This window comes from Kwoniella dendrophila, chromosome 9 (genome assembly GCF_036810415.1).
Source record: "Kwoniella dendrophila CBS 6074 chromosome 9, complete sequence".
NCBI classification, from domain to species: Eukaryota; Fungi; Basidiomycota; class Tremellomycetes; order Tremellales; family Cryptococcaceae; genus Kwoniella; species Kwoniella dendrophila.
The window spans coordinates 1,217,579-1,244,949 of NC_089484.1; the positions used below are offsets into that span (position 1 = coordinate 1,217,579).

Consider the following 27,371-nt stretch of genomic DNA (forward strand, 5'->3'; position numbering starts at 1 on the left):
CTCTTCATACTGTACATGAGATTATCGCGTTTTGTCTGTCTTTCTCATAGGAAATGACTGATGAAAATCGCATGTATAACACAAGCACTAAAGGAGTGACATAGTGATAACATGCATTTCAATAGGGTATTAGGATACATAATTCATGCTATATAAGGAAATATAGGGATAATCTTCTTGGCATTAAAGGAAGGATAATTGGATACAAATTTAATAATTGACTAAAACTGAAAAATCGTGGAATATTGATAGGAAGTTTGACTGGAATTTCATTGATCATGAAATGGTGATTCTGATGTGGAATCAGTCCCTTTGGTAAATATTACGGTTCTCAATTACTTTTTTTTTTATCATTTTCTACCAAAAGTGCCTGTACTGGTCATACTTCTTAAACTATTTTCACTTTTTGTTGTTGAATCTGAAATTTGTCTTTGTCTATTTGAATGAATATGCGGTGTAGGCCATTCTAATTTTTGTGGTAAAGGTAAATTCCAATCTTTATATCCATAATCAATCGAAGATGTTCCTCCATGTTGATCTTTGTATATACTTTTATTTGGGTTTGTATTAGGGTTTGATAGTTGTTGATAAGAGATTCTTTGATTTTGTTTTTCATTTATAATCAAATTACCATTAATATAAGGTGAAGGTATATCATATTGTTGAAATGAAGGATGATCATATTCAATTATTTCTTCTTTTGTATCATGATCTTCATTATCAGTTCCGAAGATCTCAGTAATATCCTGCCCTTGTTGTGATGTCACCAATGCCAATAACACTTGGTGTGGAATAGATCGAAGAAGCAGATTGGATTGAAGTTATACTTAAACACGATTGTGTATGTCTTCTTAGTATATTAGGTCTTAGAGGTTCTGGTCTAGGTGGTGAATGAGGTATGAAAGAAGAATTTCCTTTTGACGCCGATGTAGATGAAGAGAATTGTGGTTGAGATTTGTATCTTGGTAATGAGGGTCTTCTAGGTGTATCGGATGAAAATGCTAACGAGGTCTTGGGGAGTAGCGTGGATTCTTCTGAGGTGATTTTAGAGTATGAGATACGATTACAGTTCGAATCATTGTCGGAAGACAAAGATGCGATGACACGACTGATCGGTGCTACGTACACTGGATTGCCAAGCTATACCATCTCACATATCAGTAATCGGGCCTTTTCCAATTTCAGCCTTACGGGTTACAAACTCACCATTATAGCCACTTGTTCAATTAACCATTTCAAATTCCCTTTTTTCTCGTTATCCCAGATGTCACCCGATTTTTCAGTGCGACATTTCTCTATATCAATCAAATTATATAGGGAATCTTCCACTTCCCATAAAGTCAAATTGCCTTCACTTTCATCATATTTCTTCAGTAGTTTGATCACCTCGTTGAGTGGGACAGAAGGTTTTGAGCTGAACAAACTTGATGGTCCTTGTGCTGGACAATCGAAATATATAGCTTTATTCTTTGATTTATTCGAGAAAGGGTTGACAAGAGAAAAGTTAGATTGATGTGATTGTGAAGATAATGGTGAACCAGTGACACAATCCGGGTTCTTCGGTCGGATTCTTGGTGTGTTCTCAAATTCAATGGACCCGTGTGCTGAACGTGATGATAGTGTTGCTTTGCTGTAAATATCGCTGGTAGGTTTCATAAGTAAAGTGGCGGGTTTGAACGTAGGCGTAACAGAATCTTCAATATCCAAGCTAGTTTCCATATCAACTTCTAGCTCTCCCATACCTCTTGAAGGTGATACTTGTTCTCCATCAAAAATGGCGAAATGTCGATGTAGTTGTCTTCTAGATTTATCTGAAGGACCTAAAGATGCTCTTCTTCTATCAGGAGTAACTAGATAAGTATCATGAGGAGAAAAAAGTGTTGCTTGTGATGATAAAGTCGATAAGGGTTGATTATGGGCGTGAATATGGGGATTTGGGTAAGGATGTCGCATAGTCGTAGGTGTGACTATATGAGTATCAAATGTTGATTTAGACGGTGAATCTTCTGTATCAGATGTTGAAGTAGCGTATCGATGAGATATCGATTCACTTCTAAGAACAGACGAAGGTTCATATATCCTCTCTTCATTTTCTTTATCTTGATTATCAGTATTTCGTATAGGTAAAGCAAATGATTGAGGGGTATAAGGTATATCAGTTAAACCTAAATCTTTAGCGGTTAGACGAGACATAGTTTTTGATATCCTAGTTGTATTCCTCCTCAGTGTACTTATTTTAGGTGGTAATCTAGTATACTTTCCATCGATTTCAGTCAAGTCAGGCTCAGATGCGAAACCTCTTTTATACAATTCCCATTTATTTGCAGATTCTGCAGGAGGTGTCGAAGGTGGAAAATGATATTCTACAGCTTTCGATTTGACTTGATATTCTCGGTGAGCTTCTTGTATCTCATAGTTTGATAATCTTTGTTCGTCCTGTGAATCGGTAGTGAATAATGAAGCCATTGTAAGAACAGATTGTGCTCTAAGAGGTTTGTTATTATTGGAAGGAGTTGTAGATCTACTAAGCATGATTTCTTGCTGATTGGCTGTAGTATTTTCTTCGAATACAGTCATCTGATTTGTCTGCTGCGATTTTTCTTGAGATTTTTCCGCATTTTTCTCTGAAGAAGGATGCTCTATCGTATCAGGTAATCTTGCAACTTCATCTAGAAAAGTATCTAGATCCAACGATTCTCTTTGGCTTTGATCCTGATATTGATCATTTGGTAATTGTGATATCGTTCGATTTTCGATCGATGAACGCATTGTATTTGGCCTTGATCTTGAGCTTATTTTTGAATGTACTCGTATTGGGTCGATAAAAGGTGGTAAATCAAAAGCTGATCTCATCGATTTAAAAACCTCTTTCAAATCCATCAAATCCTTTTTACCAATCATCTTTCTTTCTAATTGTGATAATAATTCTTCAGCTTGTTCTCTTCCACCACCTAAAAACCAACCTTCGTCTTCATGTCCATGTATATGATATCTCATTTCCATTAATTGATTTAACAATACTGTTCTTATATCTTCTTTATCTGTTAACGACATCAAAGATGATGTTAAAGCTTCTTCAAAATTCGTTCTTCGTCTTTCTGATGATATGGATATAATAGATTGTCTTAAATTACCTTCTGTTGTAGGGTAAGTAAAATTGTTCATCTTTATTGCAGATGTGTGTGATGATTGATCTTGTTGCATACTGCCACTTGATTCCGGTATGAGATCATTTGCTATGTGACTTGAAGATGGTCTTGAATGATCAGATGCAGATCGAAGTTTACTGGAAGATGAATTATTTCTTTTATGATACGACCATTTAGGAGTATGAGGATTAAAAGCTCTTTTTCTTCCCATAGTAAAATTCAATATTGATGGTGTACTCGATGAGCAAAGTTGGGGATATAGTCCTAGAGGTTTATCATTTGCTGTTGAATTGATAGGATCTGAAATCGGTGATGGTGAAGAAGGGGAAGACCAGAGTAAACCTGATTCTTGAGTCGATAATTCACTACTTCTTTGAACAAGTGAAACACCAAATTCTGATTCTAAAACTTCATCAACAAGTTGTCTAAGGTCACTATCCTCTATTCTACACTTGATATTTGCTAGTTCTGCGAGAATAACGCTATATTGTATACCAATCGAAAGTCTTCTAACAACCCATGCACGAATGATGATTTCGAGTTGTTTTGGATCATCTTTTTCATCTGAAAGAGGTATACCGTATCGAGGATGGGTTGTTGACGTTTCGTTGTTATCAGGAGTTTCGGTGGTGGGTATCGAAGAAAGTCGGAAGTTTTGTACAGTCGAAACTGAATTGAACCGTGTGATCAGTTGAGAGCAAGTCACAAACCCAAGGTGAAACCTGAATTTATGTAAAATTGGTAGAATACTGGTGCATGTGTTGGTTGATTCACCTTGTAATTGTATCTATGTCATACATAACAAAATAGGATTTATGCTTTAGTAACTGATTTTTACTTTTCTTTGTTTTTGGGTACAATGCTTAAAAAGAGGTGACCGATAAACTCACTTCAAATTCAATTTCAGTCATATCTTTACTTATCCAATCAATCAGATGATCTTCGGTGTGGTTATCTAGCTTTGACTTTCTCCATATTGTTGATATATAAGAGAGACAAAGTTCATATATGAGTGGTTCATCACAGAATGGTCGACTACCACTATAACAGTTCTCTTTACTGAGTCTGCAAAGGGTTTCGATCAGTTGATCACGAGTAATCTTGAGTAAAGCTCCTTTGGGGAGAAGTGGTGGTGGAAATGGGGGTTCGATAGTCGGGTTGTATATATTTGGTAATGGCTCAACGAATGGTAGAAGGTAACGTAGACAGCTTGTTTGAAATGCTTGTAGAAGGATATGCGTCACCTGTATCTGTGAATATTGACTCGTCAGCCAAATATGAAAATGGGCTGCGTAGTAACGGGATGATAATTTGGGGTAATTACTTACCACTTCAAGTATTCGTTGAATGTCTTCACACCATTCTCTAACTGATTTTCCTTCTTTCCAACTTTTGATAACGAATTCAGTTAAACATCCTTCAATTTCTCTTCTAGTTACATTCCTTTTCTGTAATATTTCATCTAAAAGAACACTTTTAACAGGTAAATCATGGATAGACATTCTTGATCTTGAATCACAGGGGAAGAAAATTGAAGTCGATGAACATGGTAAATACATCGTCCTTAGCTTATCAACCTATCTGCTTCATGTATATATGTGAGGGGAAGCAAGCTGGAATTATAGATAATTGTTATGATCAAGCATCTTCTAGATTAAGCGGTGAAGAAGGGCGTCGTCGTGCGTACTGAAGGAATGTGTTGTTGTGATTCAACTTATTGTCCAGACCAAACTTTATTCAAAAGAGGGTTATTACTTGTGTTTGTCGTATGTACTGTATACTCGGTGTACTGACCGAAGGCGTCGTTAATTTTCTGCAAATTGTGTTGAATATAACTGAGAGCGAGATTGTATCATGCATCATGCAGAATGCATATACATAAGCTGATGCGATGGACATTTGACATCGGTGTAACATCGCCAAGAGGTTTTTCGAAAACCTAAACCTCATGAGTCTTTGCTCGGTTCCTCCATGATGACTAATGTAGTAAAATAGATCAGCTGCGTTGGTAAGTACTCATGACATTTGGTGAGACATGCAAATCTGTTTCTAACTATTTGATCGAAATCCCATCAATATCTTTTGTCTCTATTTGATGGATTGGCATGTATGCCGAAGGGTTAAAGGAGGGGAAGGAATGATCTTCATGTCTGTGTAAGACGCGATCAAATTCATCACGATACTATCGGATGATTAGTGACGCTAAAAGACAATTTTGATGGCAAAGAGAAGGTCCATCAAAATAAAATCATGTTTGCTTGTTTCCCGTTTGATCCGAACATAATCATCTTCTAAAGATATCAAAACCCTCGAAGGATGGAGAAAGAATATAATGTATCCCTTTGGTTTGTTCTGATGTTTTGATGTGCCTTGATCGATAAGTGTTACAGTCCTTTCCCCCTTGTCTGATATAGTAAATAAACTGTGCGCATAAGTTCTCCTCTTCATCACTAGTATATTTCTCGCTCAAATAGGACTTGATTGACTGCTGGTCGGTTTTGAGTGATTGTTGATGACAAGTTTGTTTGACTGATTTGATCCTTCTGGTTCACTCTCTAGAACATCAGAATCCTTTGACCGATCAATCAATCAATCTAAAGCACCACAGGTTTTCTCACCTATCCTATGTGAGTGTCAATCATAGATAATCATACTGTCGACAACGCGTACCGTATTACGAGCAAGTCTTACAACGACATAAGGGAGATACTAAAGCATCGTTCAATCAACCTCGCTTGCTGTTTCATAGCTAGTATGCGAACTCGCTAAATTACCAAGAAATCAGCACGGATCATAACATATCACTTACTAATGTCGAGAAATACAATAATATGAAAAACAAAAGTAAGCGATCAAAGTTCAGCTGTCTTACTTAGTTTTACAAGATATGTAAGGAGAGTATGTAATCTCCCAAAATCCCAATTTGAGATTAACGTTACAAAGAGGGGTGAATAACCTTGCCGCGAATTCGGTAAGATCGTCAACGACTCCACAGTTTTGCTCACATTTTTGTAAAATCCCCGAATATTACGGTTTTTTTCTTGTAAGGAAAGATCCTTTTACATAAGTCGGTCTTTCGGCACTTGCTAGTAAGGTTAGCTCACCGCTTCACGATTGAAGTCAAGGATTTTGAGAAATCCCCATATCTTACAAAAGATCCTCGTTCATGCGCTTCCCAAACGATTTCTACCCGCCGTTGAATAGCTCCGCAAAATGATAGGAAAACAGATAAAAACTATAGCGTATCCGGTTTTACCGGGAAACAAAGCTCAATTAACTAAAGGTTCCGCTCAAGGCACTTAGATATGACTTCACTCATCGCAATCCACCTCTAGTTTATTATCTACGTTTTCTGAATTCTATGAAATGTTTTCGTTAGTTTACCTTACCGAACCGAAACGAAATGATAAATATTGTCAGATCCGAAATATCAGGTAAAATGGATTACCTGAAAAGTAGATAAAACAATATGTTGAAGGTGTCATTGGTGATACGAAATACTCATGTGATAAAGTGGTAAACTGTACTGGGCAAAGTTGATTTTTTTCTTTCATGTTGATTTGAGCCTATACATCATTGTAAGCAAGATATATATCGCTATAATCAAGAATACTCGACTACTGTATATATAGTTTTGTTGGAACTCATCCTCGTAATTGTATATAAAGCTAGAATACTTACTTACTATTAAATCGTTTCATCATGTCAACTTCAAAAGAAAATAGAAAACCGACATTGATAATATACGGTGCAACCTCATATACAGCTAGACAGCTATTACCTTATTTAGATCTTCATCGAGATTCAACACAATTCGAATTTATCTTATCAGGACGAAATAAGGAAAAATTACAAGCTGCAAATGCCAAACTGAACAAACCAAGAGAGATTGCAGTATGCCAATTGAATGACGAGGAAGCTGTGAAAGATTTAGTAGCTAAAGGAGATGTCGTGGTAAATCTAGCTGGTAAGTCTTGATATTTGGATATTGACCAATATTAACGTTGACCGAAATTTTATTTCCTTTTCCTCTATAGGTCCCTTTAGATGGCACAACGCAGAAGCTTTGATAAGGTATGTCGAACGTTAATTGCAGTGTTGATGGTGTTGCCATATAATATATACTAATCTGAAATCATTGTCTATACAATAGGGAATGTTGTAAAACTGGAAAACATTATGTTGATTTATGTGGAGAATCATCGTGGTTAGCAAGTGAAATTATACCTAAATATAATAGATTAGCAATTCAATCAGGTTCATATATTGTACCTTCATGTGGATTTGATTCTGTTCCATCGTAAGTCTGGCTTCCAATATATATCTGACATATAGCCAAAAGATATGTGAAAGTTTACTGATTGAAGTTCCTTATTTTACTTTAATATAATTAGCGATCTGTCATTATATATATCACATAAAACATTACAAAAGCAATATCCAGAATTAAGTATATCAGATTCAAAATCATTTTTTAAATTAAAAGGCGGTTCAATGTCAGGTGGTACAATACAATCAATGTATTCTTTAGCTGAATTACCAAAAGATAAAAGAAGATCAGGTGAATATGATTGTGTTCCCGAAGGTGAGTAAGATTACTGCAAATACTAGAAGACTAAAGGTGAAGCTTTGATTATTGATTATTGATATTCAATTAAAAATGATACATTTGTAGATGGAAATTTCATTAAATCAAAATCTACTATACCTAAATTATCTTACGAATTAGAAATACCTAATGAACCAAAAAGATATGGATCATTCTTCTTCATGTATCCATATAATAGAACAATCATAAGGCGATCACAATATTTATCAAGTATATTACCTTCCATCAACAACAATAACAGCAACAATAACGGTGAAGAGGTACAGGAACAGCCTAAATATGGAAAAAAAATGAATTATGAAGAATCATGGGAGATGGGTAAAGGGAAATTTAGATCATGTTTATTTAGTTTAACTGTCTTTTTGGCTTTCGGTTTATTCTTTTCTTCTAATATAGTAAGTCTTTTAAGTGTACATCAATCTAACTGCACTTGGAAAAGAAAGTCAATCTCAGATAGAGTACTATTAACTGATCATTCTCATTTCATCCGACAGATACGTAAATTATTTAGTTATATCTTACCTAAAGCAGGAGAAGGTGTATCGGATGAGTAAATGTTTTTTGTTTACATAGGATATACTGCTACATATCACTAATGATTTTCATTTGACCCTTTTTATAGACAATTGTTTAAAGCTTCTTACGTTGTAGATAACCTATCAACTTCAACCCCACTATCAAATGGTAAACAAGTTCAAGTTTTGACTACATTTAAAGGTCAAGGCGATCCAGGTTATCTGAATACATGTTGTAAGTTTGCGACTGAGAGTGTAACAACTTTTATATCACTCATCATGTTCAATACTAAATGCTAATTTCTCATATATTCATGTATGATAGATTTGTTAGCAGAATCAGCATTATCGTTAGCATTAAATAAAGATGAATTACCTTTGATATCTAGAAAAGGTGGTTTATTGACTCCTTCAATAGCAATGGGAAATGTATTGGTAGAAAGGTTAAACAAATCAGGTAAATTTGAAATAACGAGTAAAATACTTGAAACTAGTTCAGGTAAGAAGACAGAATAGAGAGATATGGTGGAATTGTCATAAGAGGTCACAATGTTTTATCGTGATTTAATGCCCAGCGAGGTGAAATATGTATACCATATATCATGCATTTCATATAAAACATCATCATAACAAATTGTTTAGTAATTTACACTTGCAACTACTCATCATGTGTGTCTTTGTGTGGGTCAGCGGAATGAAGCAATGGGGTTTTAATTTCAGTAGGCATCTCGCCATATTCTAAAACCTAATTCACCTCCATTACCCCAAAACTGGACTTGTTCTTGTTCTTGTCCGATGTGTTTTTTCTCTGGTCTATCTTTCTGGTCTTTTTCATTATAAGCAGTATGGTTTATAAAATCTTGAATATCAATATCGCCTTCATCTTCTTCTTCGACTGTAGATAATTTATCTTGATCTTCATATGACTTTAACCATTTTCTGTTAGAACCTCGTTGTTGACTTTGATTCGAATGTTGCGCTTGTTGTTGTTGTTGTTGTTGGTTCTGATTCTCAGGATGACTTAATACAATCTCGTCATTTTCCCAATTTTCCATCAATTCATCTTCATCCTCATCTGAAAAACCTTCAATTTCTTCGCCAGGTGCATCAATTTGACTATTTGACAGAGCGCGAAATTTCCTCTTTTTGTTAGTAAATGGATTAGTATTGCGTCTTGTGTCAGTCTTATTTTGACTTTTTTTGGCATTCGATTTTGCTTGTCTTTTCACATTATCGTTATTATTGATGAGGTTAGAAGGGATGATAACGTTATCAGCAAAAGTGGAAAGTGGTTTCACAGGTTTAGGTTCTCGTTCCATTCCTGAAACTGGTAATCCTTCCATACTTTCATCATATTCTTCGTAATCTTCATAGTCATCATAATCTTCAGGATCCATTGAAGTGTCAACTTCATCTATCTCTTCCTCCTCCTCATCTTCGTCAGTATCATAATCAATTTCAATATCGTCAGCTGAACGATATCCTATATCACCAAATCTAACTCGTTTGTTAGTCGAATGATCTTGAAGATACTTTGGAGCTTGATATGTTAGTCTTCTTCGTTTCTGTCCTCTTCCTTTAATTCCATGTTTAGGCGGCTTAGAACGATAGGGCCGCATAGAGGATGAATTAGGAGTGGAAGGGAAGTAAGTTTCGTCGTCAGTCATGGAGGCTGGACTAGAAGAGGAAGTATCCGTGTCCGGTGAATCACAATCATCAGTGGACGAGTCCTGGTAATCTTGACCATTGTGATGATAGGTAGAATTATTATGTTGAGAATGGGAATTGGGATCGTGATTGGACCTCTTTCGTTTGGATGATTGCGACATATAATCGGGTCCGATCTGCAAAGCACGATGTCAGCTGTAATATTTGCAAATACTTATCAGCTGACTTACCGTTGCGTTCTTCATCTCATCCTCAATGCTCAACAGTTCCGGTCTGAGTAGATCCAGCTCATCAACCGTTTCATCTGCTATTTTTTCAAGATCCTCTATGACTGCCTTACTCAATGATTTATGTTCGAAAGGTCGACGTTGGTCCTCTTCCTGTTTTCGCCTCTTTCCTTGCCTGAGAGCCACTATGTCTTGATGAACGCGTTGTAATTGAGGAGGAAGACCGTTATCCAAGCCTACGGGAAGGGCATTGTTCTGTACTGAGACTTGAGGAACCCAATCGGGATTAACTTGATTTGATGTCTGATGAGAGTGTGCAAGCTGAGCTTGATTATAATGCGGGACGTGAGACTGCAAGTCTTGATAAGTTTGATGCACTCCTTGAGTTGGCACAGAATTCATAAATGGCGGACCATTGGCCGTACCTTGCAAAGTCGGTACAGATGATTCGGCGGGTGATATCTCGAAATACTGAGGTACAGGCTGAAACCTAACACGATGTCCGTTATCTCTGGTCTGGCTACTCTGTTGAACATAATTGGGGTGTCGTTGAACGGTGGGATCAGGATGTTCAGCATGATGAGGGTGATTCTGAAGAATGGTATTGCCAACGTATGAGCTAGTCGAAGATGGGTAGAATGGTTCTTGACTATCTGTAGCATCAGAAGATATGTGGTTTCCCACCTGAGAGCGAGATATATTATGTTGAGGAGTTGATGTGGCGTCAGGAAGATAACCATTAAAAGGTTGGAGAAAATTGTTAGATTGACGAGGTAAGAGAAATTGGGTACTTCGATTGCTGCTGGGATAGAGCGAGTGATCAAAGGGTTGTTGTTGATTATTGTGTTGAGCCTGCTGAAAGCTTGGTTGAAACGATGGAGAGGTTTGAGGTTGATACTGTATAGGGTGATGATATTTTTCTCGTCCATCAACCTGACTATATGTCAGAGGTAGAGAGGTCTGGCTGTTCCTGCGAAAGCCTTGTTGCTGTAAGGAAGGAATATAGTCATGTTGGTTGTATGGAATGTACTGTTGATGATGATAAGGGTGAGAGTTCAATGAGGGTGTGGACTCTCGGAAAGAGTTGTGATTTTGTTGATATTTTGCATAGAGTTCTTCTTCCGCTTGTGCAGCAGCTTTCGCTTGATTTTTCTTAGCATAAGCACCCATTAAACCAGTAACATCACTTCTAGCAGCTGCTGCTTGTAACCAAGCTGGAGGAGGTGCTGCCTTTGTCCTCTGCATGTGTAGATATACAGTGATCAACATCTGAAAAAAGACCAAGAATATACCTGAGAACAAAAACTCACATCTAAATCTGCTAAACTAGGAGGTTTCTTCTGGACATAACCTTTATCCCAGATATCATTCTTCCTAGTTTGCCTGATCTCCCCTAATCCCATTTTCGCTCTTAATGCTTGTTCCTTCTCCAATCTCTCTGCCTGTCTTTTGGCTGTCATCTCCTGCCATACTTTCCTCCCCGATCGATTTGACCCTCCAATCCTATCATATTTTGCATTTAGTGAAAACCCTCTTCGACCACTTGATAGAGGATGAGGAGATGCTGATCCAGATCTTAGCAAATCACAAATGCATAGCAAGCGTTTAGCATACGAATCCCCTTCTGAGATATACCACGATGAGATAGCTGTGTGATAGAAGGAAAGGTAGACTCACAGATCTCCGTTACGTCTACCCTTGGATTCTCTAAATTCTTGAGCTAAAGAATGTACAGCTGAAGGCATTGACATTTGATAGCAGGGTTTGTCAGTCAGCTACGAAAAATGATGAGCGAGTCAGATTAATATTCATTGAATACATTAGTCAAGTGAGATTGTATTGAAGAAAAGGAAGATGCGGGATGAGCTATACATGGCAATTATAGTAAGATATATATGATAAGGTGTATTGACAACAAGAGACCAAAAGTTAAACGCGTTATAAGTTAACGGTTGACTCATCCTAAGCTTTCGACTTTAACGCTACGGTAGATCACGACCTGAAACGCGCACGTGGCGATACTTGGGCATTCCTCCGATAACCTGAAACGCATTGATCGGCAACCCCCGACCCCCTTGTACCGTATAACTATATAAATTATATTGATCCGCTATGGACGGATCTCGAGTGCCCAGTTGAAATATTTCAATTATAAAAAATATGGAAGAAATACACAGCCTCTCAACAGTAAATCCCATGCTAAGCCCGGAAGTAGCACTGGCTGATAGCTATGGGAGGATCTAGTGATATGACATACCGCAATTTCTCATCTTGCTGAAAGTCAACAAATGGGAAAATAGGAAATCGGACATCCTTTCAACAAATTTCCGCAACTCCCTTGTCATCTTGGCTCGCAGTAGGGCTCTCCTCATCACGTATTGTTTATATGAATTCAACATGATTATTATTTATAAGTAGCTTTTGTAATTGGTCACCATTGTTGGTTTTATTGGTTTCCATTCTCTTCAATCACCTTGATCAATTCGATAAAGGCAGATCGAATTAAAATGTCACATACACCAGTAGACGATCATTTCATATCAAACCCAGATTTAGATTTATTAGGACATAGACCACATAAATCTGCTATACTATTATTCCAAGCTTTAACTGCTACAGCGGTTTTAAGAATATGGCCTTCATTAGTATTTATGGGTGGTTGGAGTACAATGATTGTTGTTATAAATGCTAAAACTGAAGCTGAGATGACTGTTCCATCTACTTTATTAACAGCTTTGGGTGAGTTTAGATTTAAAAATATGTATGGTAGTACATAGCTAATACTTGTATGCCTTTAGGTGTTCTGCTTGGTTTAACTCTGAGCTATCGGTAAGTCATCAGATACCTAGAAATTATCGATACTAACACGATCTTACAGTACATCATCAGCTTATGCTCAATATGCTGAAGGACGTAAATTATGGACTCAAATCATTCAAGCCAACCGAACATGGGCCAGGATGATATGGATTCACTGTGAGTCAGATCCTTGGGTATAGATTGTAGAGGGTTAAGCTAAGGGTATTGTATTCACATTCGAAACTCTAGGTCCAGATGCTATTCAGGCTACTCCACCGAAAGATGAAGAGCAACGAGCGATTGAAGAGACAAAAGCGGTAATCGAAAAAGCCACTCTAGTCAGAATGGGCCTAGCTTTTGCCGTCGCTGTAAAGCATTACCTCAGAGGTGAAGAAGGCATGTGAGTAAATTTCTAATGAGTAGCCGATACTCTTTGATGGATTCAGCTGATATTCCAAGTATAGACTTTACGAGGATCTGTATGATTTAGTAAAATTCATACCTTCACTACATTTACCTTCTGGTATACCTTCTTCCGAAGACGCTAATATAGCTATCGGTAGATTACCTTTAGGTAAACATCAAAGATCTTCTTCTTCCAGTACTAATACCGAGAATCCATTTCAAGGGATTAATCATAGTGGAGATTCATTTGAAATGGAGAATACCAAATCATCATCGTATCAAAATAAAAGACCAACTTTACATCCAGCAAGAGATGCACCAAAATTTAGATTTAGTGAAATTTTTCCATTTGAATATTTGGTTAGTTCAAAACAAAGATATAAAGCAAAAGGTAGAATGGCAATGAGAGAATCAATGAGAAGAGAAAAATCTTCTGGTGGTGTAGGTCAAAATGTTCCTTTAGAAATTACAATGTTCATGTCATCATATATATCATTATTACAAAAAAGAAAGACCATAGATGTACCTACTGTAAATTCTTTATTAGCTGCTTTATTATCTTTATCAGAAGCTTTATCACATTTAGAAAGAATTTTAACTACACCTATACCATTTAGTTATTTAGCTCAAATTTGGGAAGTTACTTGGATTTATTGTTTAGTTTTACCTTTTCAATTGTATGGGGCTGGTTTTGGCTGGATAACTATTCCTGCTGTTGTTGTAAGTGTATCAAAAGGGGTGATACATCGTTAAGGAAAACAAACATCTACTAATATTTGAATGATATTCTAGATAACTTCATATATCGTTCTAGGTTTTGCTGAAATTGGTTCTGAAATTGAAAATCCATTTGGATACGATAAGAATGATTTGAATTTGGTGAGTTTTGATGTTACATTCTTTGAGTACCGTTGTCGTCGAGTATATACACAGTGAAATTGATATATCCCTTCAATTCACGTCATAGGACTTCTTCACAAATAACATAATCAAAGAAGAATTATCAGCAATAACAGCAAGACCTTTCACAGATCCAAATGAATGGATTTTTATCAAGGAGAATGATAATTTAGGTAAGATTGGTATTGGTGCAAATGAGTTATTGGAAAAAGGTTTGGATGAAGTTAGGAATGGTTTATCAAGTTTAAGTAAGACCATGACTATGGAAGAGAAGAAGAATAAGATGAATGGGTTCGGCTTAGGTTCGAGTTCCGGCTTGGGAATCAGAGGTCGAGCTAGAAGTCCAGCTTAAACTTGGTTCCATATAAATAGTAGTGTATGTTTAAACAGTCATACAACATATACAGCGGAATGATGCTTTGGTTATAACATATCAGACTAATAAGTTCGAATAAACTCATTGTACAATGCATGTGCACTTTATCTTCTTGCACATCAGTATAACTTTGCAAACCGCATGAATACCTGTCAAAGTAAAATAAGATATATTATAGCATTTCCCATCACATTGTTAAATATCAAAAAAAGAAAAATATCCAGATATACTCGATCAAACAATCAAAACTATTGATAGCGGGCTATACATTATTTCGATTTAAAAACTATAATTATACGTGTATTATTGATATGGTATATATATCATTTTTCTTTTCGAACTACTAACTACTTTTCTTACTTTATTTTATTCCATTCAATTTTATTTATACTCTTGAAGATCTTGATTTAGTACTAGCTTTACTTTTTACACTACTTCTCTTTTTCAATTTTTGTTCTTTTTGTTGTCTTTCTTTTTCTTCAGCATTTAAAGCATCCCATTTTTTATCAATTTTATATAAACCTTTTCTTGCTTTTAAATAATTTGGATCTAAATCATTTTCATCTTCATCTGAAGTATCTTCTCTCATTTTACCTATTCTAGTTGACCAATTTTCTTTTATTCTTTCTTTTTCAGTTTCTTCAGGATCAGAATCACCTGACCCTGATTTTCTTTCTTGATATGCTTGAATATTATCATTCGATGTTGAATTTGAATTACCATAATCATTACTTTTTGGAATATAAGCATTATCAGTTGTTTTCCCACCTGAAGTTATGGCTGGTGGAGCTTTTTCAACAATAGGTGAATCTGGTATTGCCATTCTAACTGATTTTCTTCTTGAAACACTTGATCCAACTTGACTTATTGAATCGTGCTCTTTTGAGGGTAAAGATATTGGTTGAGGTGGTGGTGCACGATTACCATTTCCATTTGAATTTATAGTGGGTCCAGCTTCAACAGTGTGATCAGATGCTGTATCGTCACCATCTTCATGGTTATTACCATATCTCTCTCTAGCGACCCCACTAGCAATTTCACCTGCTCTAGCAATTTTTTCATTTTCAACTACTTTATAACCCATATCATCCTCTTCTTCTGCTGAGGAGCCTTCTGAATCTGAATTGGCGGCATCTTCATTTGCAGATTCATAAATTGAAGCACCGTCAGATTGCATAGAATGCCATGAATTCCTTTTAGTATTAGGTGGTGGAACTAATTTAGGTTCAGGCTTTGGTTCTTCCTTCTCAACTGGTAACTGAACTGGTCCAGGTGCGGTGATTGTAAACATTGGTTTAGGTGGTTCTTGGTCTTGTTGAGGTGGTAAAGAAGAATGCATAGGTGGAATAGGTGATGAAGGTCTTAAAGCAGATTTTAATGGTGGCGATAATGTTCTGGAAGGTGGTAATGGTGTTGTAGGTCTTAAAGGTGTTGTCTCTTTCTCCTTCACAGGAACAGTTTCCTGTTGAGTATCAGTCTTGTTATTTATTTTTTTAACTGAATTTGACCTTGAAATTGTTTTACCTAAAGTGGGGACTTCATGGGCCGGATGAGCAGGTTGAGGTTTGATAGGGTCAGCAGGAACCAAAGATGATCCTGGAGCTTTTGGTAATTCCATTGAAGGTGTAACTTGACTTTTTGGTGCTTTAGGTACTTCAGGCATTTTTGGTGTTGTTGAATCGACCATTTGCATGATGTTTCTGCCTTCAGCAGCTTGTTGAGCGGTTATGGAAGCTCTTGCTATTGAACCATTTGCTCTGGTTTTCTTTTTACCTCCTGTAGCTGTACCAGTTGATTTGACAGTTCCACTTGATTTAGCAGTTGCAGTTGACATTGTGGATTTGACTGTGTTAGATCTGGATAATGTTCCATTTGGCTTGGAAGCGGCTGGTAAAGGTGTAACTGAACGTGGTCTACCTGTGATTGTACTTTGACTTGAATTTCGCTTCATACCAAGATCTGACTTTGCAGCAGGTTTAGATGGAATGAGACCGCTTGCTACAGGCATAGTTGAACTTCTCTTTATACCACCTTTTGGATCTCTTTGGTTATCGATTGACCAAGTGCTATTTCGATTATTTGTTACACTAACGAAATTACCACCTTCTTCATCCGATGATGATTCATCACCACCACCTCTACTACTTCGGAAAGTACCACTTCGTTTAATGTTTGAATCAGTTCTTGTATGCCATCCACCTTTACTATGGCTGACAGACGATGAACCATATGGTGGTGATTCTCTACCTGATCTACCATTTCTCTTATTGGATGAACTACCTTTGAATAGTCTACCTATAGAAGCGAAGAATCCTCTCTTTTTCCGTTGGGATCTGATACTTGATGTATCTGAATTAGCTTTGTTTCGATGAGGTGTATAACTATTTGTGTTGTTATTCTGATCATCTGAGAAAGTTCTTCTTAAAGGTTGTCTACCTGTTGGTGGTCTGTATGCCATTCCACCAACATCACTCGCTGCTCTTCTACCACCGGATCTGAAATTAGGTGCATCATCGTCGGAAGAATCGTCGTTGTTAAGGTTTCTTCTTGATCCGCCACCACCCCCGATTGTAGATGAAAGTGGTCTAGCTTGAGTGTTAACAGAAGGTACACCTAATGGAGATGGTTTTGAAGGTGTATTTCTAGCATGTAAAGCTGAAGCTCTTGATCCAGGTCGATTTTCGTGTACAACTAAAGTACCACCTTGAGCTTCATCACCTGAACTTCCGTCTTCATCTTCTTCTTGTATACTACCGGTGATTGAACCTGGACCATGTTCATGTCCAAATCCTCTTGGGAAGGGTACACCACCACTTCGATGAGGTGAATCTTCATAAGCGATCTGAGAGGCAGATTGCGATGGTGCAAGCGATCCATTTGAGTCGAGTTCAAAAGCATCAGGTGGAAGGTCTAATCAAATGAGTACAATTAGTCAAGTTGGAACCGCGAATGTGTCTGCTACCCGAACTTACCTTGTAATCTTTCTAAATCCCGTAAACCTTTTTTAGATTGTTGAACCCACATTCTACCTACAGCATCCATAGCTCTAAATCTATCTTCTAGACCTCTCATCATAACTTTATTTCTTTCATTTTCAATTCTGACTTCTAAAGATCTTAAATGTTCTTCACAACCTAACAATTCAGCTTGAGCATCAGCTAATTTACCTGCCCTTTTACCTTCTTTTGTTGAAACAGTTCCAGCATTTGACCCATTTGAACTTAATGATAAAATACTTGATCTTGATGATTGTGCAGGACCATTATGTGTTGAAGTAGAATATGAATTTGCTAAAGCACTTAAATCAGATCTTGTAGGACGGGATTTTGTGGTTTTAATTAATCTTGTAACTAAAATCTCTCTATCCCTTTTAACCCTAGATAACTCTTCTTCTAATAAATGAATTTGTTTTAAATCTTTTCTAAATTGTTCTAGAGATGATACATATGTTGACCATCCACCTTGTCCATGATCATCATCACGATTATGATATGATTCAGGATCATTAACTAATTCACTGGATAATGGTCCTTCAAATGCTGCATGTCTAACTCCCCTTCGAATAGGTACCATAACTCCAGGTGATGATGTCACATATGCAAGTAATGATGAAGTAGATGAATGGGAATGAGATAGTAAGGTTAATAAGGATGTTGATAGGGATTTTTGTGAATCGCTATAAGAACAAGTTAGTACATGTATGGCTGGAATGTATATCACAAATTATACGCACAGATAGTTGTTCAACAATCGATCACTACTACTCCTATGAGCATGACCTGGTCTAAGAGCGTCCATATTGATTGTATGCCTACTCTAGTTACCAGCTATACACTTGAGATAACACTTATTGGTTTGAATGAAGGATATTGTCAAAGTTACAAACGAGAAAAACCAAAAGAGTGATTATACAGGAGATACAGGAGATAATGTTGTCAGGAAAAAGGAGAGTATTGTAGCGATGACGATGTAAATACAACCACTTATATCTTTAGCATGAACATGATAGATTGGTATAGCTAGTAGTAGTAAGTTGTAGTAGTAGATATGTTTATAGATCAGTTGCCGGCATATGTAATATCGATAGTAGTACTAGTAATAGCAGGTGTCAGAATCGGATATCGAGAATATGAGAACATGAGTTTCTACTTTGTACCAAGGTTAATCTAATTCAGGAGATTCAGGGACCGACGTCATTGGTAACATGCACTAATCATCACACATATCCCTTAACCGGTAATCTTGATATCAAAGGATTATTACCGAAAAATAACACGTCAGGATTTTATTCCGGTTGAGACTGAGGTTTGATACCAGAATCAGTTCGCAGAATATAGAAGTTGTCAACACGCATTTATGCAACTCTTCGTTTAGACACTTTCACACCCAGTGAAATGTCTGACAGTCGATGAAATGACGGCGTGGGGGTTATACACCTACAGCCATACAAAGGGTGATTACCAGGTCGTCAATTATGAAGACACGCTACTTCAAGCTACTCTTGTTTACCTTGCAATCTAACTTGACTCCTGATAATCTTTTTGATTCTATGGAGCTGCTTATGACCATCAGTATACTCTGTCAGGGCTTAGTCAGCTTCATCATAATGTATATAACGGAGGATCCTATAACCTGAACCGACATTCCATAAGAGCTGCTTGGACGCACTTGGAACTGCCACAACCTGTTGCCACTTTCAGGAAGCGCGTCTTACGTTGAGAGTGGTGATGGGAGCTTGTAAACATATTTCAGCAATATGATAATTTCTGATAAATCGATAAGATACCTCACAACTTTCGAAGATATCTAACCATTTAACAATTTCTTGTAGTACAGCAGTACCGTTTAGCTTGAAATAATTTCAGATTTCCCCACTCTCAAGAACAATAAGCTTTAAGCACAGACCGTTTAATCAGTAACCTAAACAATCTAATCAATCAATTATTGTTCGTGCGTTAATCAAAAATTCAAAACAATTACCTACCTTTCCCGACCTCGTGTATTGTTGTAAATAATCACCATCATCACTTTCATTAATCAAAAGTAAACAAGTCATCACTTAAGATTAAGTAGAAGATGGGAGAAGAATCTTCAGTACCACCTTCCAATTCATGGGCAGATTTAGATGATGAAGAAGATGGTAAAGTTGAATTTAAAGGTTTAAATCCAACTGCAAATTCTTTTAATCCTTCTTCTTCAACAAATCAACAGCAGAGTAAGTAATTTCTATATATTCTATACATTGTATCACATTGGTAGGGTAATGGAGGACCGTGCCCATATGCATGGTTATCCATTCAACCTATCACCTACAATACTAGATACGAAGAAGGAATATATCAACGTATTTTTGACATATCTGGAACGTTTTTATCTTCCTTCTGAGGACCTACTTGCATACATTGTTCCATCGAGATACCTTGTGTATAATTTCCACACCTGTAACAAGAGCTGACTCTCCACCTCGTACACCTTTACCTTATACAGAAGAAAAAGACGATGCACCCGTAGCATCACTTTTATCTAGGATATCAGGTTTATCTACCAACCCTAATTCATCTGAACAAGAACAAGTATCACCATCTTCCCCTTCAGCTCCTTCAGCTCCTTCTTCATCAACATCAACAAGGCCAAAACCAAATACATCAAATCCATTATTTGGTAGAGCTTTAGCTGGTGTAAAAACTGATCGTCCATCTACATCTTCACCATCACCTGCTTCTCCAAACGCTAGTACAAGTACCACTGCTAGTGGAAGTGCATCAAAAGCTAAAGTAGAATTAATAGATAACAAAGAAGAAAAGAAAGAAAGTAAAATGTCTGCATTCGATAATGGTAAGCTCAACGTACCTGACTTTCCTATTATATAGGCATGTTGATGAGAGAATCTCTTCCTCCCTCTTAGGTTGGGATGAACCGCCAGCGAGTACAAATGGAAATGGATTCGAAGATAAGAAAGACGGTGTTTCAGACGCAAATATGTCAGAAGGTGGATTAATCTCGAATGATTTCCAAGTTGAAGTGAGTAAATTAACTTCCCTCAGAACCGTCAAATCCACCAAAAACCCCCTTTCTTCCCTGTCATTGCCTCTCTTGAACGCCATCCTCGGACCACTATTGCTCTTTCCCACTTGCTCTTTCTCTCTACAATTCTTCATTTCGGCCTGTTGGCTTGTATCGGCTTTTCCCTCGTGTACTTTCGCAACTTCCCAGCCCAATTTCAAGCTGACAATATCCCGATAATCCCTTTTTAGGTAAAACTTGCAGATCTTCAAGCAGACCCAAATTCAGCTTTATATTCTGCTAAAACATTCGAAGCTCTTAATCTGTTAGTCAACGATGTGTTCTTTGCCTCATGGATGGTTTGGATATCAATTAACATCTCTTTGCGTTGTCATACAGCCACCCAGATCTCATGAAAGGTATCTACTCGGTTGGGTTCAAAAAGCCCTCCAAAATCCAAGAAGTTGCTTTACCTTTACTTCTCAACAACCCGTAGGTGGTCTATCAGTTAATTCATCATATTTTTTCATACTAAACTGACAATATACATTCTAGCCCCAAAAACCTCATCGGTCAAAGTCAGTCTGGTACAGGCAAAACAGCCGCTTTCACTCTTGATATGTTAAGTAGGGTAGACCCTGCATTACTCACACCTCAAGTATGTACACTTTCCAATTACAGTCCACGTCTAGGCTACTACTGACTTTAGCTCCTCTAGGCTATCTGTCTCGCCCCATCTCGAGAATTAGCAAGACAGATTCAAGAAGTAGTAGATAAAATAGGTCAATTCACCGAAATCAAAACTCATTTAGCTGTGCCAGGATCATGGTCAAGGAATCAAAGAATCGACAAACATATTTTGATCGGTACACCAGGTACTTTAGTTGATATGTTATCGCGAGGAACAAGAATCTTCGATCCAAAACAAATTAGAGTTTTCGTATTGGATGAAGCAGATGAGATGATTGCTCTTCAAGGGTTAGGTGATCAAACTGTCAGAATCAAGAAGTGAGTCATGTCTTTTTAATGTGAAGGATTAGCTGGTCGTTAATGTATCATTCATCACTTAGAATGCTTCCAGTCGGTGTGCAGAACGTACTATTCTCCGCGACTTTCCCTGATGAAGTCCAGCGTTTCGCACAATCTTTTGCACCTGAAGCCAACAAACTTTTCCTCAAGAAAGAAGATGTTACCGTTGATGCTATCAAACAGTTATACTTAGAATGTGACGGTGAAGATTCTAAATATGATGCTTTATCTGCGTTATATGATTGTTTGACTATTGGCCAAAGTATTGTTTTCTGTAGAGTAAGCTAAATTTATCCGCTAGTCTCACAAGGTAAACCGATTGTCTGACGATATTTCGATCTATAGACAAAAGCTACAGCGGACCAAATTGCTAATCGATTGACTTCAGAAGGTCATTCAGTAGCTTCATTACATGGTGATAAACAATCAGGTGATAGAGATGAAATTTTAGATGGATTCAGAAATGGTAAAACAAAAGTATTAATCACAACTAATGTAGTTGCAAGAGGTATTGATATTCAACAAGTTAATATGGTCGTAAATTATGATGTGCCTGATTTAGGTAGAGAAGGTGATTTCAGACCTGATATTGAAACTTATATTCATAGAATTGGTGAGTTATCCTCTTGCTTTCAACCTTTGATGTCGAGATCATGATGCTAATTATATATATATATCTTGTGTGATTTCAATAGGTCGTACTGGTAGATTCGGTAGAAAAGGATGTTCAGTAATTTTCGTTCATGATGATAGATCAAGAGATGATGTAAATTACATTATGGCCCAATTGGGTAAACCAATGAGAAAGATTAATGCCAAGAATGAAGCAGATTTAGAACAATTAGAAAAGGTGAGTTTGTGTTTGATTCCCTATAACATTCCTTCCTTGGAATCTATCCGCTAACAGGGAATATCCTGTTTTTTTCTATATTTGTAGGCTCTCAAATTCGCTTTGAAAGGTCCTAATTAGATTAGTTTCCTAATGTGTGTTTAGTCCTTCTAGTGAAGCATTTGTTACATAGACAGATGGAGAAAAGCGGGAATGTCAAAGATTGTTTACATCTTTGGATTTGTAAATATAATGACAAGTATCATATCGTAGAAAATTATATATTCCTCATTCCTGAAATACAAAATATCATGCATCATACAGAAATCAAAGCTGTAATATAGGTTATGATATATCGACTTGGCAAGTAGTGTCAATTTCACAATTGATTTGAAACTGTAAGCATAACGGTGAGTGGGATTGCTATTTCATAGACGTTAAAAAAGAAAAAAAAGGTTAATTATATACATGAAAATATGATAAACTACAAGAAACCCTATTATGATATAAGTGAAATGACGAAATATCAGATTGAAAAGATGATCATTTTCAATGTCCGTTATTTTCTGAAGTTGATTTAGATTAAAGAGCAACTACGGCACCTAAACCAATAGCTACGATAGATAAACTTTGAATGACTAAAGTGTTCAAAGTATTATCGAATATCGAATTTGCCGATGAAGTTGATGAGGAGGATGTTGTAGCTGCAGTTGGGAAAGGATTTTGTCTATGTGACATAACGATGGAATAGAACGTTATGAACCGTCAATTTCCATTCTGAATCAAATAAGAGAATTGAAAGTAGATGGGCAAATCCGGAAACTTACGATGTAGTTGATTTGGCATTTGGAATTTCACCTGTAGCTGAAGTTGAAGTTGCTGTTGATGTTCCCGAAGTGGTTGAAGTGGTTACTATTCGATTATGTCAGATAACAAATTAGTATACTATCAACATCTACATAGATAGAGCATCAGAAGAAAAAGCGGACACCCAACCTACCTTCACCATCAGCAATTTCAAAGGGATCAGAAGTTGCAAAGACTTGATTTTCATTTGTTGTGTTAACTAAATTTACAACGTAATCTTTTCTATAAACGCGTGTTCAAAACCATCAGCATTGGTAAGAGATAACAAGTTTAGTTGAATATGATGAACATAAGTTGATAACTTCACTCGCTAAAGGCGGTAATGTCAAATAAAACTCACCCATTTGGGATTTGAGGTAAGAGAATTCTAACATCTTTTGCAGTAGCACTTGCTATAAATATGAATTTGCGATCAGCATACTCATTGGCAAAGGTTATGATGAGCCTTGTAATTACACCCTATATCGAGTTATATAGTATGCTGGAAAATGAAGCAGCACTTACTGCTATCAGCTATACTATGATTACCAGCTAAAACAGATTGATCTTTATTACTCAAAAAAGTTCTAAATAAATAAGTATCTGTATCAGGTTGAGTCAAGTCCCACTTCATTTCTACTGTATTGTTTTTGTACCTATTAGAACATAACGAAGAGATGAATAAGCTCCTGAATCCCGTCTGGAAATGCCAGCTAACGTACCATATGGTAGCTGAATTCGGGTTGAGAAGGGAGATAGCAGCTGGCAAATATCGAAACTATCAGCTGGGATGCAAACGAAGACGATCAACAAACAGATTACCTTGGGCAGAAGCTGACAAAGCTAAAGCTGTAATGGCGAATTTTGTGAACATATCGTTTTCTATTGTCTAAATGTGACGTTGACGTGTCTATGTTATTGGTGATTGCTAAAGTGGAACTGAAGATTGAGAAATTAGTCAAAGGTGTTCTAATTGGGAACGGTTATTATAAGAGTATTATAATGAATGTTATGGAAAAAGTCAAAAAGCGAAAAGAGAATAAAGGATCAAATAGAATAACGAATGAAGAATTGAGGAGAAGATGGTAAAGTTGCTCATGTCAACTCAATCAAAGAGCACTGATCTCACATGCTTTGACCATCATTATAAACATTTCTGTTTCACCTCGTGTCCGTGGGAAAGGATAAGTAAGACTGATACATACAAGCCCTTCCTTTGTTATCCCTTTCTGCTCTCATGCAGTATCGAAAACCCATCATCGCTCAGACATCTATATGCTGTTGTGATTGACTATATGCATTTATATATTCATATTGCTCTATAATGACATGGCCTCTGTATAGAGGAAAAGCTGTGTCTAAACGTAAAAGTAGCAAGATCACAAAATAAAGTTGGATATAAACGCACGAGCCTGTTTTTCCTTCCAGTTAATTAGCTCTCATGAACCTTTCGGTTATTCGTACCGGACATCTCCTGGTTAACACATGGTGACCACGTGCCAGTCTTCGTTATTCTCCTGAAATTGGGTTGATAAACGATTACTGCCCCTGAATTGGATCAAAGATGGGATTGTTATCTTTTATCTCTGTTTAGTGTAATTGAGAATAGCCCTATAGCATATGTCTGTCAGTGATTAACCAGATATCACACAAAGCTCAAGCAGTGGAGCTAGATACATCAAGACAGCTTACGATAATCGAGTCCAACTCGAGAACAAGACAAAGTGCAGGAACTCAAATACAACAAGTAACAACGATACCAACATCAGTGGCTAATTTGTGATTATACCCAATTTATCTTCCTTTCTACATTTTGGGATTGAGATACTTTCCTCAATTACAAGCATAACTAGCAAAAAAATAAATTATCTATCAAAATGACATTAAAGCTCAAACCAAGAAATACTAGTAGTGGATCATCATCTTCACCGTTAAAACCATTTACATTTGAATTAAAATCACCTTCACCACCAACAGATTTAGGTTTACCTTTAAATGAAAATGAATCTTTACCACCTATACCACCAGCAAGTTTTATTCCTGAAAAAGATATGTATATGTTTGGTACTTTTCCTTTAAAAGGTGAAGGTGAAATGGGTAAAGGTATTATAAAATGTAAAAAATGTGGTAAAAATCATATGGAATGGTCTGCTGGTGAACATAAAAGTGAGTTGAAATCTTTAATAGAATGATTTTCGATCTTCTATTCTATATCCGAAAATAAACTAAAGCTGATTGTTTGTTCATCATCTCAATAATAAAGGAATATGTAATCATATTTTAGAAGGTACACCTTTAATCACTAAAAAATCCAATGCAAAATCAAATACAACTAGTAGTAAACCAAATCCCGAAACTACCAAGAAAAGAAGAGCAAGTGAAGGTGAGTTGATTCTGTTCATTTAGAGGTAATCTGTAAAGATGCTTCTAAGAAATATGTTGACTGACTGGAAAGTATCTGCTATAGTATCAAATCCAACGTTATCACCTAAAAAACGGACCAAATTATCTTCAATACCAAATCCAAATCAAATTCTTACAGGTACAAACCTAAATTTTACTGGTACTAATACATCTTCATCTTCTTCACATATATCAAATAATAAAGAAAGAGACAGAGATAATATCGAAGAAGAAGAAGATGATGATGAGATTATCAATTCATCAACATATAAAGGTTTGAAGAAAAATGAAATTAAAAAAATAGAAAAAGAAAAATTAAGATTAGAAAGGAAAGAAGCTAAAGAGAAAGAAAGATTTGAAATTGCTGAACGAAAGAGAATAAGAGGTAAGTCGATGGATATTTCCTCGAGGGACATTTCGATCTCGAAATTGGCATAAATTGTCATTCTCATTTTTCTTTAGTCCATATTGCTGATATTCAGACCTCTTTTTTAGCTACGAATCCAATAGATTTAGATAAACAATGTGGAGTTATAAATGATAAATTAGCACCTTGTGCAAGATCTTTAACATGTAAAACACATACTGTAGGAGCAAAAAGAGCAGTTCAAGGTAGAACGAAACCATATGATGAATTATATATTGAATGGCAAAGAATACATAATCCAAATTTTAAAGAACCACAAAAGAGAGATCCAAATAATAATGCTAGTGGTAGTAATGGTTTATCATTAAAAGAAAAAGAAAGATTAAAGAAAAAGAAAAAAGCTGCTGCGGCTTCAGCAAATGCATCAGCAAATTCAGCATCAGCATTACATAGAAGATCGTTATTAAATGGAAATTCTGAAAAAGGTTTAGATTTAGATGATGAAGATGATTTAAAAGAATTTGATGAATTAATTAATTTAACTAAATCATCAAATCATAAAGTCAAAAATCAGTTTTACAATTTAGGTTTTACACCAACCCAAACTGATGATAAAAATGATAAGTCCGCAAATACAACAAATACAACAACTACTTTAGGTGGATCTTTAACGAATCCAAGTACAACTACAACAGCAACAACAACGAATGGTAGACCATCTATTAGTGGACCAACGACTTCCAAAAATTCACAATCACGATTAAACAATTTATTGCCTTCGAATACGAATAGCAGTAGTAATAATGGATTTATACCATTTCAAACTATTTGGAAATCAAGTTCAGTTGAATTCAATTCTGTTGGTCAATTATTAACAAAAGCTTTAGCTGCTAGATCAACAAAACATTCTTTAACAAATTTGAACAAACAAGCTGCTGCTGCTGCTGCTGCTTCTACCAATGGACAACAGAGTAAAAATGGGATTGTTGCAGGTAATGGTGTTTTAGGTGTGACAGCTTAAAATTCAATTCATAATGATCTTTGTATCAAAGTAGCGGTGATGATAAAGTAATTAGCCAGTTGATGTTTTACTTCAATTTTGTATATTGTATCATTAGTAGGATATTTGATATTACATTGAACGACACGCAGAATATATGTATATGTGACAGCGTTATGTCTGATGTTGTATGTATGATTCGATAAAAATTTGCGATAATGGTACCATTAGTCGTAAAGAACGGCT

General features: G+C 36.4%; 8 protein-coding genes across 8 annotated transcripts; 4 read left to right on the plus strand and 4 right to left on the minus strand.

Moving 5' to 3' along the window:
- Positions 1-350: 350 nt before the first annotated feature.
- On the minus strand, positions 351-4,651 carry L201_006870 (uncharacterized protein; the record flags this gene model as incomplete). Its single annotated transcript, XM_066222583.1, has 6 exons — positions 351-712; positions 768-1,140; positions 1,207-3,818; positions 3,924-3,936; positions 4,040-4,399; positions 4,478-4,651. The coding sequence occupies 6 exons, from the start codon at positions 4,649-4,651 to the stop codon at positions 351-353; spliced, it is 3,894 nt and encodes a 1,297-aa protein (XP_066078680.1).
- Positions 4,652-6,851: 2,200 nt separating this feature from the next.
- Positions 6,852-8,789, plus strand: L201_006871 (uncharacterized protein; the record flags this gene model as incomplete). Its single annotated transcript, XM_066222584.1, has 8 exons — positions 6,852-7,116; positions 7,187-7,223; positions 7,303-7,449; positions 7,544-7,734; positions 7,825-8,153; positions 8,253-8,308; positions 8,381-8,508; positions 8,599-8,789. The coding sequence occupies 8 exons, from the start codon at positions 6,852-6,854 to the stop codon at positions 8,787-8,789; spliced, it is 1,344 nt and encodes a 447-aa protein (XP_066078681.1).
- Positions 8,790-8,989: 200 nt separating this feature from the next.
- On the minus strand, positions 8,990-11,919 carry L201_006872 (uncharacterized protein; the record flags this gene model as incomplete). The annotated part of the gene is made up of 4 exons (XM_066222585.1): positions 8,990-10,117; positions 10,172-11,407; positions 11,479-11,743; positions 11,846-11,919. The coding sequence occupies 4 exons, from the start codon at positions 11,917-11,919 to the stop codon at positions 8,990-8,992; spliced, it is 2,703 nt and encodes a 900-aa protein (XP_066078682.1).
- Positions 11,920-12,675: 756 nt separating this feature from the next.
- Positions 12,676-14,624, plus strand: L201_006873 (uncharacterized protein; the record flags this gene model as incomplete). Its single annotated transcript, XM_066222586.1, has 7 exons — positions 12,676-12,907; positions 12,967-12,997; positions 13,047-13,144; positions 13,217-13,367; positions 13,432-14,092; positions 14,165-14,251; positions 14,340-14,624. The coding sequence occupies 7 exons, from the start codon at positions 12,676-12,678 to the stop codon at positions 14,622-14,624; spliced, it is 1,545 nt and encodes a 514-aa protein (XP_066078683.1).
- A 409-nt stretch (positions 14,625-15,033) lies between these two features.
- Positions 15,034-18,446, minus strand: L201_006874 (uncharacterized protein; the record flags this gene model as incomplete). The annotated part of the gene is made up of 3 exons (XM_066222587.1): positions 15,034-17,558; positions 17,621-18,324; positions 18,382-18,446. The coding sequence occupies 3 exons, from the start codon at positions 18,444-18,446 to the stop codon at positions 15,034-15,036; spliced, it is 3,294 nt and encodes a 1,097-aa protein (XP_066078684.1).
- Positions 18,447-19,724: 1,278 nt separating this feature from the next.
- L201_006875 (uncharacterized protein) lies at positions 19,725-22,650 on the plus strand (the record flags this gene model as incomplete). Its single annotated transcript, XM_066222588.1, has 11 exons — positions 19,725-19,863; positions 20,136-20,483; positions 20,554-20,669; positions 20,903-20,976; positions 21,051-21,143; positions 21,207-21,309; positions 21,370-21,659; positions 21,722-21,959; positions 22,026-22,293; positions 22,376-22,530; positions 22,618-22,650. 11 exons carry the CDS (start codon positions 19,725-19,727, stop codon positions 22,648-22,650), a joined length of 1,857 nt encoding a protein of 618 aa, XP_066078685.1.
- Positions 22,651-23,091: 441 nt separating this feature from the next.
- On the minus strand, positions 23,092-24,229 carry L201_006876 (uncharacterized protein; the record flags this gene model as incomplete). Its single annotated transcript, XM_066222589.1, has 7 exons — positions 23,092-23,236; positions 23,337-23,421; positions 23,510-23,598; positions 23,717-23,768; positions 23,881-24,011; positions 24,078-24,117; positions 24,178-24,229. 7 exons carry the CDS (start codon positions 24,227-24,229, stop codon positions 23,092-23,094), a joined length of 594 nt encoding a protein of 197 aa, XP_066078686.1.
- Positions 24,230-25,232: 1,003 nt separating this feature from the next.
- L201_006877 (uncharacterized protein) lies at positions 25,233-27,146 on the plus strand (the record flags this gene model as incomplete). Its single annotated transcript, XM_066222590.1, has 4 exons — positions 25,233-25,521; positions 25,619-25,738; positions 25,823-26,143; positions 26,254-27,146. 4 exons carry the CDS (start codon positions 25,233-25,235, stop codon positions 27,144-27,146), a joined length of 1,623 nt encoding a protein of 540 aa, XP_066078687.1.
- Between the last annotated feature and the right edge of the window lie 225 nt (positions 27,147-27,371).